Source organism: Podarcis gaigeae, assembly GCF_964106915.1.
Source record: "Podarcis gaigeae genome assembly, chromosome: 12".
NCBI lineage: Eukaryota > Metazoa > Chordata > Lepidosauria > Squamata > Lacertidae > Podarcis > Podarcis gaigeae.
The window spans coordinates 5,208,232-5,221,866 of record NC_139688.1 but is presented as its reverse complement, the minus strand read 5'-3'; the positions used below and the strand labels follow the sequence as shown (position 1 = coordinate 5,221,866).

Below are 13,635 nucleotides of genomic sequence, written 5' to 3'. Positions count from 1 at the left end.
TAAGGTGTGAATAGGGTGAGCCTGTGACCTGGCTCAGGAATTAAGTATTATCATTGCAAAAGAATGGCCAGACTCCCCAAGTAATCCAGTCAAAGTGACCATTAACAGGAAAACTGGCAACAGGTAGGTAGCCCTGTTGGTCTGAAGTATCTGATAGCATATGAAGAATAGTATCTGAAGAAATGTGCATGCACACGAAAGCTCATACCAATAACAAACTTAATTGGTCTCTAAGGTGCTACTGGAAGGACTTTTTTATTTTTATTTGGTAACCTGGCAGACAGGGTAAAAACAACCCACTCAGATTTCTGTTGTAGACCGCCTTTTCTGTGATGTATGTATGTTTCTGGGGGTGGTCTTGGACTCCAGGGTGGGCAATTTAAAATGTTTATATCAGGGCGGGCTTATATAAAGTGCTCCTCCTTCTCCTGTGGGTGAGGGGAGCACCCTGTGGCAACAGATCAATAAAGATCAGGCTTCCTAGCTGCTTTGCTTCTCAATATTCTCTGGTTGGCCTCTGTTATTTTCACCTACCAATAGAGAACCTACAAAAGGACTCTATACAGGTTCTTGGGTACCCCATAAAAGGAGCAGTTTTATTACTTAAAACCGGGCTTCCTCAAACTCGGCCCTCCAGATGTTTTGAGACTACAATTCCCATCATCCCTTACCACTGGTCCTGCAAGCCAAGGATCATGGGAGTTGTAGGCCAAAAAAACATCTGGAGGGCCTAGTTTGAGGAACCCTGCTTAAAACAATAGGCTCCGAAGTGCCAGGGAGGTGAAGTGGAAAACACTGATGTGGTGATATATTATTAAGTAGAAAATTAATAATAAAATAAAATAAAAATAACAAATAAAAATTATTTGAAGGGGGGACACAAAAAGTGACCTGGCAGGGACGGTCATTCGCCCCTCCCCCTCGGGATCCACAGGGCTGAGGGGAGGCTTCGGGGCCCGATCCACCAGGGCTGCCTTCCTGCTCTCCCACCACGCCAGACCGGCCTCGGCCCTGCTCCCCCCCCCGCCCCATTCGGACCCGAAGCCGCCGCCCTTAACCCCTCGCCCCGCTCCCCCAGCCGACCTGCCTGGCCGCCGCCCCGGTTCTCTCCCTCAGAGCCTTCAGCCGCTCCTTCCTCTTCAGCGCCTCCTCCTGCAGCCCACCGGGCGCCGCCATCTTGGCTCCTAGTGCGCAGGCGCAGAGCGGCGGAGCGCAGGGCCCGGCTGCGCGGCGGGAGACTGCCGAGGGATCGATGGGCGGCGTTGGTGAGTGCGGAGGGAGGCGAGGCGAGCGGAGCGCAGAGATCATCGATCGGAGGAAAAGGGGGGGAGGGGTTTGTGAGGAGGATTTAATTTTATTTTGAGAGGGGTTAGTGTAGGTTGGGGCATAAGAGAGAAGAAGGTGGTCCCTTTTGGTTGGAGGAGGTGTCTGTTCAGCCACAGTGCCTCTGACCATGCACAGAGCGCTTTCCCCACTCAGGAGGGACTCTGTTCCCCAAATTTTTCTTTTATTTAATATATGCTTTATTAATGCAAGCATAATTGGGTAATTGCAGGGAAACCTGCAGAAGGGGCATAGAAAGGACTTGAGAGCCTCAGATATTGGGATTGAATCCTGACAAGACAGAAGTACTGTTTCTGGGGGACAGGAGGCGGGCAGGTGTGGAGGACTCCCTGGTCCTGAATGGGGTACCTGTGCCCCTGAAGGACCAGGTGCGCAGCCTGGGAGTCATTTTGGACTCGCAGCTGTCCATGGAGGCGCAGGTCAGTTCTGTATCCAGGGCAGCTGTTTATCAGCTCCATCTGGTATGCAGGATGAGACCCTATCTGCCGGCAGGCTGTCTCGCCAGAGTGGTGCATGCTCTGGTTAACTCCCGCTTGGACTACTGCAATGCGCTCTATGTGGGGCTACCTTTGAAGGTGACCCAGAAACTACAACTAATCCAGAATGCGGCAGCTAGACTGGTGACTGGGAGCGGCCGCCGGGACCACATAACACTGGTCTTGAAAGACCCACATTGGCTCCCAGTACGTTTCCAAGCACAATTCAAAGTGTTGGTGCTGTCCTTTAAAGCCCTAAACGGCCTCGGTCCACTATACCTGAAGGAGCGTCTCCACCCCCATCATTCTGCCCGGACGCTGAGGTCCAGAGCTGAGGGCCTTCTGGCGGTTCCCTCCCTGCGAGAAGCCAAGTTACAGGGAACCAGGCAGAGGGCCTTTTCGGTGGTGGCGCCCTCCCTGTGGAATGCCCTCCCACCAGATGTCAAAGAGAACAACAACTACCAGACTTTTAGAAGACATCTGAAGGCAGCCCTGTTTAGGGATGCTTTTAATGTTTGATGTATCATAGTATTTTAATATTCTTTTGGAAGCCGCCCAGAGTGGCTGGGGAGGCCCAGCCAGATGGGCGGGGTATAAATAATAAATTATTATTATTATTATTCAGATATTAGAACACTGGACTGATGGACAGGATATAATGGTGTAAGGACTGGCATTATCGGAAACCAGGAAGAAGGGACATTGGACAAAATTAGAATGAGAATTTCTTTTTATAAATTACTTTATTTTGGGAATTAGTGTAATATTAATACAATATTAAAATGTGCATGAAAGGAACTAATTGGCTTTAGCAGAAAGGTTGGAAGGAGTTAAGTTTAAAGATGGTTTAGATTTTGAAATTTTAATGTTTTGAAGGTGAGATGAGGTTAAAGAAGTTATTGGTAAAGGGAACTGTAAAATTTTCAATGTCAATGACTCTGAAATGAAATGAGGTACAAGTAATAAGCTAAAATAACATGAAAGAATGGATTGACCCTAGATGAAAATTTGAAGTTAGAACATATGACGATGAATTTAAAGGTAAATCAGGAAGGTATGAATTTGCTGAATTAACTTTTAAATGGAATACAAAAAAGGGAGGTGAGAGGAAGTCAGGAAAATAAGTAAATGAATAGTAAGAAATTGAAAAAAGGGATTTTTATTTTTTCTGTCTTTTTTTCTTTTCTTTTTTCTTTTTATGTTAAATTTTTGGTTTCCTGTATATTTCTGGTGTTTTCTCTTTTTTTGTTGTTAATTGTAACTTTTTTCTTGTCAAAATCTAATAAATATCATTTTTTAAAAAAAATTATATATGCTTTATTAAGAATAAAAAGAAGTAAAAAACAAAAGAGTAATCCAGAAGAAAAAAAGAAAATAGTAATATATGTTACATCACATCACAATACCTTCTTCTTGAATTTCTAACGATTTCCCCGTCACTCCATCATGCATCTACCACTTAGTCAATCATCTAGCACTTTACTTAATTTCGTTTTCTTAAATTTTGTCCATACCGTATTATGGTTTCCCCCCCAAGTTTTCTCATGTCATTTCTATATCAAAAAAATAGCATGATAAATGTGGAAAAGCCCACCAGGGAATCATACTGGCCCCTGCTTCACTTGGCAAACATGCTAGCAGTTTTATTGCTGCGTCACTAACTTGCCATTGAGGGAGGATGTCTAAATTTTACAAAATATATAAATAACACCATAATTGAGGCTAACATCGGCAAAACAACAACAACAACCAACCAACTTGTGAACCAATGCGCTCTTATTTATTTATTATTTGATTTATTCCGTTTGCATTTACCTGGCAATATGCCACATTGAATTCAGCGGGATTTACTTCTGAGTAGGCATACCTATGCTTGCTTGGCTGGGATGCTGAGTAAAGGGAAGGGGGAAGGCCTTCACAAAGCAGCTGTCAATATTAGACGAGCCATTGAAAAAAATTCAATGTTGCAAATAATACTATACTGTAAACACTGATTTCATTTCCATTTAAAAAAAACAACAACACCTGCCAACAGTTGTCATGCCAGCGTGCAATATTGGGCATTCTGGGGTTTTTTTTTAAATATAATATTTATTCAGATTTTAAAAATGACAAAGAGCAGAATTGGAAAAGACAAAAAAAGGAAAAATGAGAAAAAAATACAGAAAAAATGCAAACAGTTAGAAAAAAAGAAAAAAACCAGCTCAAACCTTTACAGTACATAACTTTCTTTCCTTTGCTTATTTCCTTGACCTCCTCACACCTCCCTTTTTTGTATTCTAGTTCAATTAGATATTTCAGCAAATCCTTTCCAGCTTTGTTTTTATCCTAATAATTTATCTTAATATACTGTAATTTTACACTCGTCTTTCACCAATTTAAAAAAATCAGTTTTTACCTAATCCTTTATATCATTTCTGCTAAAACCACATTACTTCATTCCAACATCCTTCTAACATTCCTTAATTTTACAATGTTTCTGTAAATAAACTTTAAATTTTTTCCAATCTTCTTCCACCAACTCTTCACCTTGGTCTCGGATTCTGCCAGTCATTTCCGCCAGGTCCATATAGTCCATCAATTTCATCTGCCATTCTTCCCGGGTGGGTAAACAATCTTGGGCATTCTGAACAGCATTTACTTCCAAGAAAACATGCCTAGGATTGTGCTGGATTTTACAACGAGAATAGGATTGCAGGTGGACCTACTGCTTGAGTTGAAGGCATTTCTATATCACTTTCTACAACAGAGAAAGTTTACTGGAAATAGAAGTTGGCAAGCCTAATCAGTATATTTCATGTTTCTGATTATTGATTATTGCTGATTATTGTTTATTATGGAGAGAATCAATGCAGCTGGCCATTGGTAATTTATGTAGCACAAAATCATAGTGAACATAAACATGATTACTCAGGAGTAAGTCCCACAGAGTTCAGTGGGGCAGACTCCCAGGTAAATATAGGCACACTTATTTGGGAGTAAATCACCAAAGTATTGATTCTCTCCTTAATAAACATAACGATAATCAATAGAAAACAAAAGCTCCCTTTCTCTTGATAGAAATCAGGGTAGATAGATAGATAGATACTCTGGTTTCTCTTCAGATCGTATAAATCTTTCGCCTTTTACTAAAGGGCCTTCTCAGTGGTGGCACCCACCCTGTGGAACGCCCTCCCATCAGATGTCAAAGAGATAAACAACTACCTGACATTCAGAAGACATCTTAAGGCAGCCCTGTTCAGGGATGTTTTTAATATTTAACGCTGTACTGTTTTTAACACTTGATTGGGAGCCGCCCAGAGTGGCTGGGGAAACTCAGCCAGATGGGCGGGGTATAAATAATAAATTCTTATTATTAATATTATTATTATTTGGCCTCACTCAAAACCGAACCATTTCTAATGCACCCACTTTTGCCTCTCTTCCGCATTTCCACATCAGCCCTACCGGCGCGAATGTGCAAAGGCAGTCCTGATGTTCTGGCTTATTTCATCCAGATGTTTGCATTTTAAATAATTCAGAAGCCAGCGCACAGAGCAGACATCAAAGCAAAGCGAAAGGAGTTAGCCGTCAAAAAAGAAAGAAAGAAAAAGGATGAAGGACAGAGATTAATGCTTCTCCCTAGAATAAATTACTCAGCCTTTCAGAGGTTATTTCAGAGAGATTTTGTACGATGAGATACGTGAATATGCAATGTTTGCCCTTGCGACTGACTTTTGTTGTAGTGTGATGTAGAGCGTTGATCTACAGACACAGATCACCCAAAGATGGTGCCTGCCTGTGTGTCAAACAGAGGAGGGGAATGAGGGAGGTTCTGGGAATTTAAATACCAGTATTTATTTATTTATTTTAAATAAAATAAAATAAAATAAATAAAAAAAATACCAGTATTTAAATTTAAATATCAGAATTTACAGTGGCGCTGTGGGTTAAACCTGATCAGACTTGCCAATCAGAAGGTCAGTGGTTTGAATCCCTGGGACGGGGTGAGCGCCCGTTGCTCGGTCCCTGCTCCTGCCAACCTAGCAGTTCGAAAGCACCCTTAAGTGCAAGTACAGTGGAGCCCCGCAAGACGAATGCCTCGCAAGACGGAAAACCCGCTAGACGAAAGGGTTTTCCGTTTTGGAGGTGCTTCGCAAAACGAATTTCCCTATGGGCTTGCTTCGCAAGACGAAATGTCTTGCGAGTTCCTGCGGGTTCCCCCCCCTTTCCCCCCTTTTCCTAATCCGCTAAGCCGCTTATCAGCTGATCCGCTAAAAGCCGCTAAACCGCTAATAGCGCTAATCCGCTAAGCTGTCAATGGGCTTGTTTCGCAAGACGAAAAAACCGCTATACGAAGAGCCTCACAGAACGGATTAATTTCGTCTTGCGAGGCACCACTGTAGATCAATAGGTACCACTCCGGCGTTTCCGTGTGCTGCTCTGGTTCACCAGAAGCGGCTCAGTCATGCTGGCCACATGACCTGGAAGCTGTACGCCGGCTCCCTCAGCCAATAAAGCTAGATGAGCGCCACAACCCCAGAGTCGGCCACGACTAGACCTAATGGTCAGGGGTCCCTTTACCTTTACTTATGTGAGAGAGGGTGGAAGAGAAAGAGGGTCTGGGGATTTCAATAAGGAATCTGGCAGAAATATTGATCCTAAAACTTTAGACAGGGACAGCCTGTGTGATGCTCTTCAAATGTTCCTGGGCCACAGTTCCCATCATTCCTGGTAGTTGGCCACGCTAAGTGAGGATGAAGTAGTCCACAAACATCTAGAGAGCACTGTCCAGGCCACGGATGGGGAACCTGTGCTGAGTGGGTCAAGACTGTTTTCCCTAAGTGACGGCCACTTGTTCCACCCATCAGTTGACAGGCAGGAAGATGGGGCTTAATCCTAGTTTGGCTGCACCATCCTGTTCCTAGCAGGAACAAGATCAGACAGCCAAGACAGCAGGATTTAATCCCCCACTCATCAGATGAGTGGGGATTAAAGCCCTGTGCAAAAGAACTCTTTGAATCAGCTCGGTGCCACATCAAAGAGGCTTTTGCAAAGGCTTTAAGACAGCTCCTGGTCTCCTGTCTGAGCCTCGAGAGGAACTTTAAGCCTTTTGCAAGTCGCCGATCTCAGAGACTTAAAAGATAAACAAGGCAAGACTGGCTTACTCACTTGTCAATCATGTGATGCCATGATCCGGCCCGTGTGACAAATGTGCCTCTGAAGGACCAGGTGTGCAGCCTGGAAGTCATTTTGGACTCACAGCTGTCCATAGAGGCGCAGGTTGATTCTGTGACCAGGGCGGCTGTCTACCAGCTCCATCTGGTACGCAGGATGACACCCTCCCTCCCTACGGACTGTCTCGTCAGAGTGGTGCATGCTCTGGTTATCTCTCGCTTGGACTACTGCAATGTGCTCTACGTGGAGCTACCTTTGAAGATGACCAGGAAACTGCAATTAATCCAGAATGCGGCAGCTAGACTGGGAACTGGGAGCGGCTGCCAAGACCACATAACACTAGTCTTGAAAGATCTACATTGGCTCCCAGTACGTTTCTGAGCACAATTCAAAGTGTTGGTGCTGACCTTTAAAGCCCTAAACGGCCTCGGTCCAGTATACCTGAAGGAGCATCTCCACCCCCATCGTTCTGCCCGGACGCTGAGGTCCAGCTCCAAGGGCCTTCTGGTGGTTCCCTCATTGGGAGAAGTGAGGTTACAGGGAACCAGACAGAGGGCCTTCTTGGTAGTGGCGCCTGACCTGTCGAATCCCTCCCATCAGATGTCAAGGAGATAAACAACTATCTTATCTTTAATTGACATCTGAAGGCAGCCCTGTTTAGGGAAGTTTTTAATACTTAATGCTGTATTGTTTTTAACATTCGATTGGGAGCCGCTCAGAGTGGCTGGGTTCTGAGGCGATATTTGGTGCTTTTGTTTTTGCTATTTTTTTCATTTTTGTTTGTGTGGCTTTTTCATTTTTGTGACTGTGGCTTGTTTTTCGTTTTATGATTGATTGATTGATTGATTGATTATGTGACTGCAGAAATGGATAAAAGCCCCCCATCCAAACAATGACTATCATCAGCGCAGGTAAGAAAATAATAATAATTTTTAGTTTTATCATCTACAATACTGCCTTATTTATTTTATAGTACAGTACATTGATTATTGCTTTCATTTCATGGATCAATGGTCTTGTTAGATAGTAACATTCATGCTAAATTCCTGTTTTAGGGGTTGTTTTTAAAAGTCTGGAATGGATTCATCCATTTTGCATTACTTCCTATGGGAAAGCACGCCTTGGTTTTGGAACGCTTTGGTTTTGGAATGGACTTCCGAAATGGATTAAGTTTGAGAATCAAGGTACCACTGTAGGTTTCTACAGCCACAGCAGATGCTGCAATCTCCCAACAGTTTGGCTTCACCCCCAAAGGCATACCCCTCCAATACAATAATCTTTATTGTCATTGTCCCATACAGAACAACGAAACTGAAAAAATCTACATCAGACATTCAAAAACAAACAAGCCTGCTATCCCAGCTATCCCAGCCTGGTTAACCCCCTAAAAGCGCCCATAATTAAATACAATATACTCCCATAGAGACTACCTCACACTGCGTTTAAAAAACAAAATCGCATTTGGATAGAAACTGTCAGGGGGCTAGTCCTAGTCTTTATAACCCTGGACTTTCTTCCAGAAGGCAGAAGCTGAAAGAGATCATTTCCGGGGTGTGCACTATCCTGCGCTATCTCTGCAGCTTTCTTATGGCACCTGGAAGCATAGATTTGATCCAAGGTGGGAAGAGTGCACCCAATTATTCTCTCCGCAGTCTTTACAACCCTGTCAAAACAAAAAATTCCTTCCAGTAGCACCTTAAAGACCAACTAAGTTAGTTCTAGGTATGAGCTTTCGTGTGCATGCACACTTCTTCAGATACAAAGCCACACACAGAGACCATAAGTTAATACACTCTCCACAGCAGAATGGTAAAATGCCATCAACAGGTCCTTTGAGAGACTGTTTCTCCGGAGGATTCTCAGAAAATATAACCTCTGCTATGCTCTCTTCATCAGGTCTTCAACCTGCCCAGACTTTCCATTCATCATCCGATGCTGTTCCTTGTGTCCCCCCCCCCTCCGATGGAAGTATGGAGAGGGGCAACACAAGACTGGGCCTTTCAACTGGTGGCTCCCTAGATGTGAAATGCTCTCCCCAGTCAGATGCGCCTGGCTCCATCATTATCAGCTTCCTGGGCTTCCTCTTAACTCAGGCATTCGGCTCATAATTGAGGTCACATAACACGGTTGGCGCTCTGGGTAAAACCTCAGCGCCTAGGACTTGCCGATCGCATGGTCGGCGGTTCGAATCCCCATGGCGGGGTGAGCCAGTGTGGTGTAGTGGTTAAGAGCGGTAGTCTCGTAATCTGGGGAACCGGGTTCGTGTCTCCGCTCCTCCACATGCAGCTGCTGGGTGACCTTGGGCCAGTCACACTTCTCTGGAGTCTCTCAGCCCCACTCACCTCACAGAGTGTTTGTTGTGGGGGAGGAAGGGAAAGGAGAATGTGAGCCGCTTTGAGACTCCTGAAGGGGAGTGAAAGGCGGGATATCAAATCCAAACTCTTCTTCTTCTCCCGTCGTTCGGTCCCAGCTCCTGCCCACCTAGCAGTTCAAAAGCACCCTTAAGTGCAAGTAGATAAATAGGTACCGCTTTTTAGCGGGAAGGTAAACAGTGTTCTGTGTGCTGCGCTGGCTCGCCAGATGCAGCTTGTCATGCTGGCCACGTGACCCAGAAGTGTCTGCGGACAGCGCTGGCTCCCAGACTCTAGAGTGAGATGAGCGCACAACCCTAGAGTCTGTCAAGACTGGCCCGTACGGGCAGGGGTACCTTTACCTTTTAACATGGAAATAAGGGATACAGGTGGCGCTGTGGGTTAAACCACAGAGCCTAGGACTTGCCGATCAGAAGGTCGGCGGTTCGAATCCCTGCGACGGGGTGAGCTCCCGTTGCTCGGTCCCAGCTCCTGCCAACCTAGCAGCTCAAAAGCACGTCAAAGTGCAAGTAGATAAATAGGTACCACTCCAGTGGGAAGGTAAACAGCGTTTCCGTGCGCTGCTCTGGTTTCGCCAGAAGCGGCTTAGTCATGCTGGCCACATGACCCGGAAAAACTGTATGCGGAAGCAGACAAACGCCGGCTGCCTCGGCCTGTAAAGCCAGATGAGCGCCGCAACGCCAGAGTCATTCGCGACTGGACTTAATTGTCAGGGGTCCCTTTACCTTTAACATGAAAATACCCTATCCTGTATTGTAGGATGGGCTAGGATTTGTCTAGTCACTTAATATTCTTCTTTTCTTTGGGCTGTACAGTGGTACCTCAGGTTAAGAACTTAATTCGTTCTGGAGGTCTGTTCTTTTTTTTTTTTTAAATGATATTTATTAAAGTATACATTCAAACCTTTTTTTCTAAACCAATTTCACCGACCTCCTCACACCTCCCCCTTCTGTATTCTAATCTCATTTATCTTATCAGCAAATCCATTCCCATATTTCCCATAGTTTTTAATAATTCTATTCTTTTCCCTTAATCAACGCCCCTGCAAACCACTAATTTTTAAACCCATATCTTTTTAAAGGTAAAGATAAAGGTACCCCTGCCCGTACGGGCCAGTCTTGCCAGACTCTGGGGTTGTGCGCCCATCTCACTCAAGAGGCCAGGGGCCAGCGCTGTCCGAAGACATTTCCGGGTCACATGGCCAGCGTGACATCGCTGCTCTGGCGAGCCAGAGCTGCACACGGAAACGCCGTTTACCTTCCCGCTAGTAAGCGGTCCCTATTTATCTACTTGCACCCGGGGGTGCTTTCGAACTGCTAGGTTGGCAGGCGCTGGGACCGAGCAACGGGAGCGCACTCCGCTGCGGGGATTCGAGCCGCCGACCTTTCGATCGGCAAGCCCTAGGTGCTGAGGCTTTTACCCACAGCGCCACCCATATCTTTTTAGCCTTCATTAATTTTGTAATGTTTATTAAGATAGTCTTTAAACTTCTTCCAATCTTCTTCCACTGTCTCTTTGTCCTGGTCTTGGATTCTGCCAGTCATCTCTGCCAGTCCCATGTAGTACTATTTCTGGGTTAGCGGAGTCTGTAACCTAAAGGGTCTGTAACCCAAGGTACCACTGTATTTTAAATTTTGCATTGCATCTACTTTTAGAACGTTGAGCCGCTCAGAGACATTTTGTGCAGCAATTAAATGAAACAAGCAATAGAAAAAAAAAAAAAATAAGAAAAGCAGTACCGTGTCAATTTCTCAGGGATCAGCTGCCAAGCATGCTGGTCTTAGTTTTAGCTAGCTTCGGCTAAAACACCACATTGTGCTCCTTGGTTTCCATTACGAAAAGAGGTTCCCGTTACAAAGAATGGCTTCAAATTGTACCTCTGCCTCCCTTGCTAGTTGGAGGGTGTCACCTTTGCAAACTGGTCGGCATTGCATTCCAAAGGCTGGAGAGAGCCTGGACCATGAGGGACTATCAGGCTCCTTTGTTTACATCTCTGATCATAGAATCATAGAATCCTAGAGACCACAAGGGCCATCGAGTCCAACCCCCTGCCAAGCAGGAAACACCATCAGAGCACTCCTGACATATGGTTGTCAAGCCTCTGCTTAAAGACCTCCAAAGAAGGAGACTCCACCACACTCCTTGGCAGCAAATTCCTCTGTCAAACAGCTCTTACTGTCAGGAAGTTCTTCCTAATGTTTAGGTGGAATCTTCTTTCTTGTAGTTTGGATCCATTGCTCCGTGTCCGCTTCTCTGGAGCAGCAGAAAACAACCTTTCTCCCTCCTCTATGTGACATCCTTTTATATATTTGAACGGCTATCATATCACCCCTTAACCTCCTCTTCTCCAGGCTAAACATGCCCAGCTCCCTTAGCCGTTCCTCATAAGGCATCGATTCCAGGCCTTTGACCATTTTGGTTGCCCTCCTCTGGACACGTTCCAGTTTGTCAGTGTCCTTCTTGAACTGTGGTGCCCAGAACTGGACACAGTACTCCAGGTGAGGTCTGACCAGAGCAGAATACAGTGGCACTATTACTTCCCTTGATCTAGGTGCTATACTCCTATTGATGCAGCCCAGAATTGCATTGGCTTTTTTAGCTGGCGCGTCACACTGTTGGCTCATGTCAAGTTTGTGGTCAACCAAGACTCCTAGATCCTTTTCACATGTACTGCTCTCAAGCCAGGTGTCACCCATCTTGTATTTGTGCCTCTCATTTTTTTTGCCCAAGTGCAATACTTTACATTTCTCCCTGTTAAAATTCAATTTGTTTGTTTTGGCCCAGTTCTCTAATCTGTCAAGGTCGTTTTGAAGTGTGATCCTGTCCTCTGGGGTGTTAGCCACCCCTCCCAGTTTGGTGTCATCTGCAAATTTGATCAGGATGCCCTTGAGTCCATCATCCAAGTCGTTGATAAAGATGTTGAATAAGACGGGGCCCAAGACAGAACCCTGTGGCACCCCACTAGTCACTCTTCTCCAGGATGAAGAGGAACCATTGATGAGCACCCTTTGGGTTCGGTCAGTCAGCCAGTTACAAATCCACTGAGCGGTAGCATAGTCAAGACCGCATTTTACCAGCTTCTTTACAAGAATATCATGGGACACCTTGTCAAATGCCTTGCTGAAATCAAGGTAGGCTACATCCACTGCGTTCCCTTCATCTACCAGGCTTGTAATTCTGTCAAAAAACGAGATCAGGTTAGTCTGACATGACTTATTTTTCAGAAATCCATGCTGACTATTGGTGATCACAGCATTCCTTTCTAGGTGCTCACAGACTGTTTGCTTAATGATCTGCTCCAGAATCTTCCCTGGTATTGATGTCAGACTGACTGGGCGGTAATTATTTGGGTCCTCTCTTTTCCCCTTTTTGAAAATAGGGGCAACATTTGATCGCCCCTCAAGTTTGGCAGGAAAAACCACGAGCCCCAGAAAGCCATTTTCACTAATCGAGACAGCCTAAACTCCGCACAATATGATAGAAATCTAGTGATATTATGCACGGTCATTGGTAGAATTTTGCAACTGCATGCTCTTAAGCAGAAGTGGGACGTGTAGCAACGTCAACACCCACATGGCCTGCAGAGAAGCAGTGCGCTGGGCATCATGCGCTCTGCTAAGTCCCTTCCTGCACTTTGGAGATTTACGCAAGAGCAGAGTAAGAAGAACCACGAAGGTCATCGATTCTTCTTGAACTTTCAGAGCTGCAGGCATTCCTTCTGCTTTAAGGTCATAAGAACATGAGAGCCAAGAAGAACGGCCGACGAAATTAATGGACTATGCAGAATTGGACAAAATGACAGTAAGGATCTGAAACCTGCGGGACCAGAGGTTTACAGAAGATTGGAAGAAGTCTATGAATTATTTGAAGAGCAACTGTAATCGACAAATTACGCTAGTACGAGTTTTGTAAGGAGAAATATACGAAGTGTTACGAAGTAGAAAAAGATAGAGATACTGGTTATGAGTTTGAAATGTAATAGGGAAAATAAGAAATGCATACTAAGCGATTAGACTGGAAAATTTTCAGACAGGACTGATGGAAGTAAAAAAAAAAATGAGTAAGATGTAAAAGTATGTTTAATTACTGTTGAACATGATATGTTAAAAAACTAATAAAAAATTATATTTTTAAAAAAGAACATAAGGAGAGTCTGCAGGATCAGGCCAATGTCCCGTTTGGACCAGCATCCTGACCCCACTGCAGCCAGTCAGATGCCAGATCCCATAAACAGGATCTGAGCACAAAAGCTCTCTCCTCGCCTGAAGCCTTCATTATACACCAGG

The 13,635-nt window shown here is 44.8% G+C and overlaps 1 protein-coding gene across 1 annotated transcript in view; it reads right to left on the bottom strand.

The window, feature by feature from the left end:
• Nucleotides 1–1,208, bottom strand: part of CCDC12 (coiled-coil domain containing 12) — a 36,847-nt gene extending 35,639 nt beyond the window's left edge. The window contains exon 1 of the mRNA XM_083704403.1: nt 1,084–1,208. Coding sequence (XP_083560529.1) covers nt 1,084–1,176 — 93 coding nt within the window. The 5' untranslated portion in view covers nt 1,177–1,208. The remainder of the gene's footprint in view (nt 1–1,083) is intronic.
• Between the last annotated feature and the right edge of the window lie 12,427 nt (nt 1,209–13,635).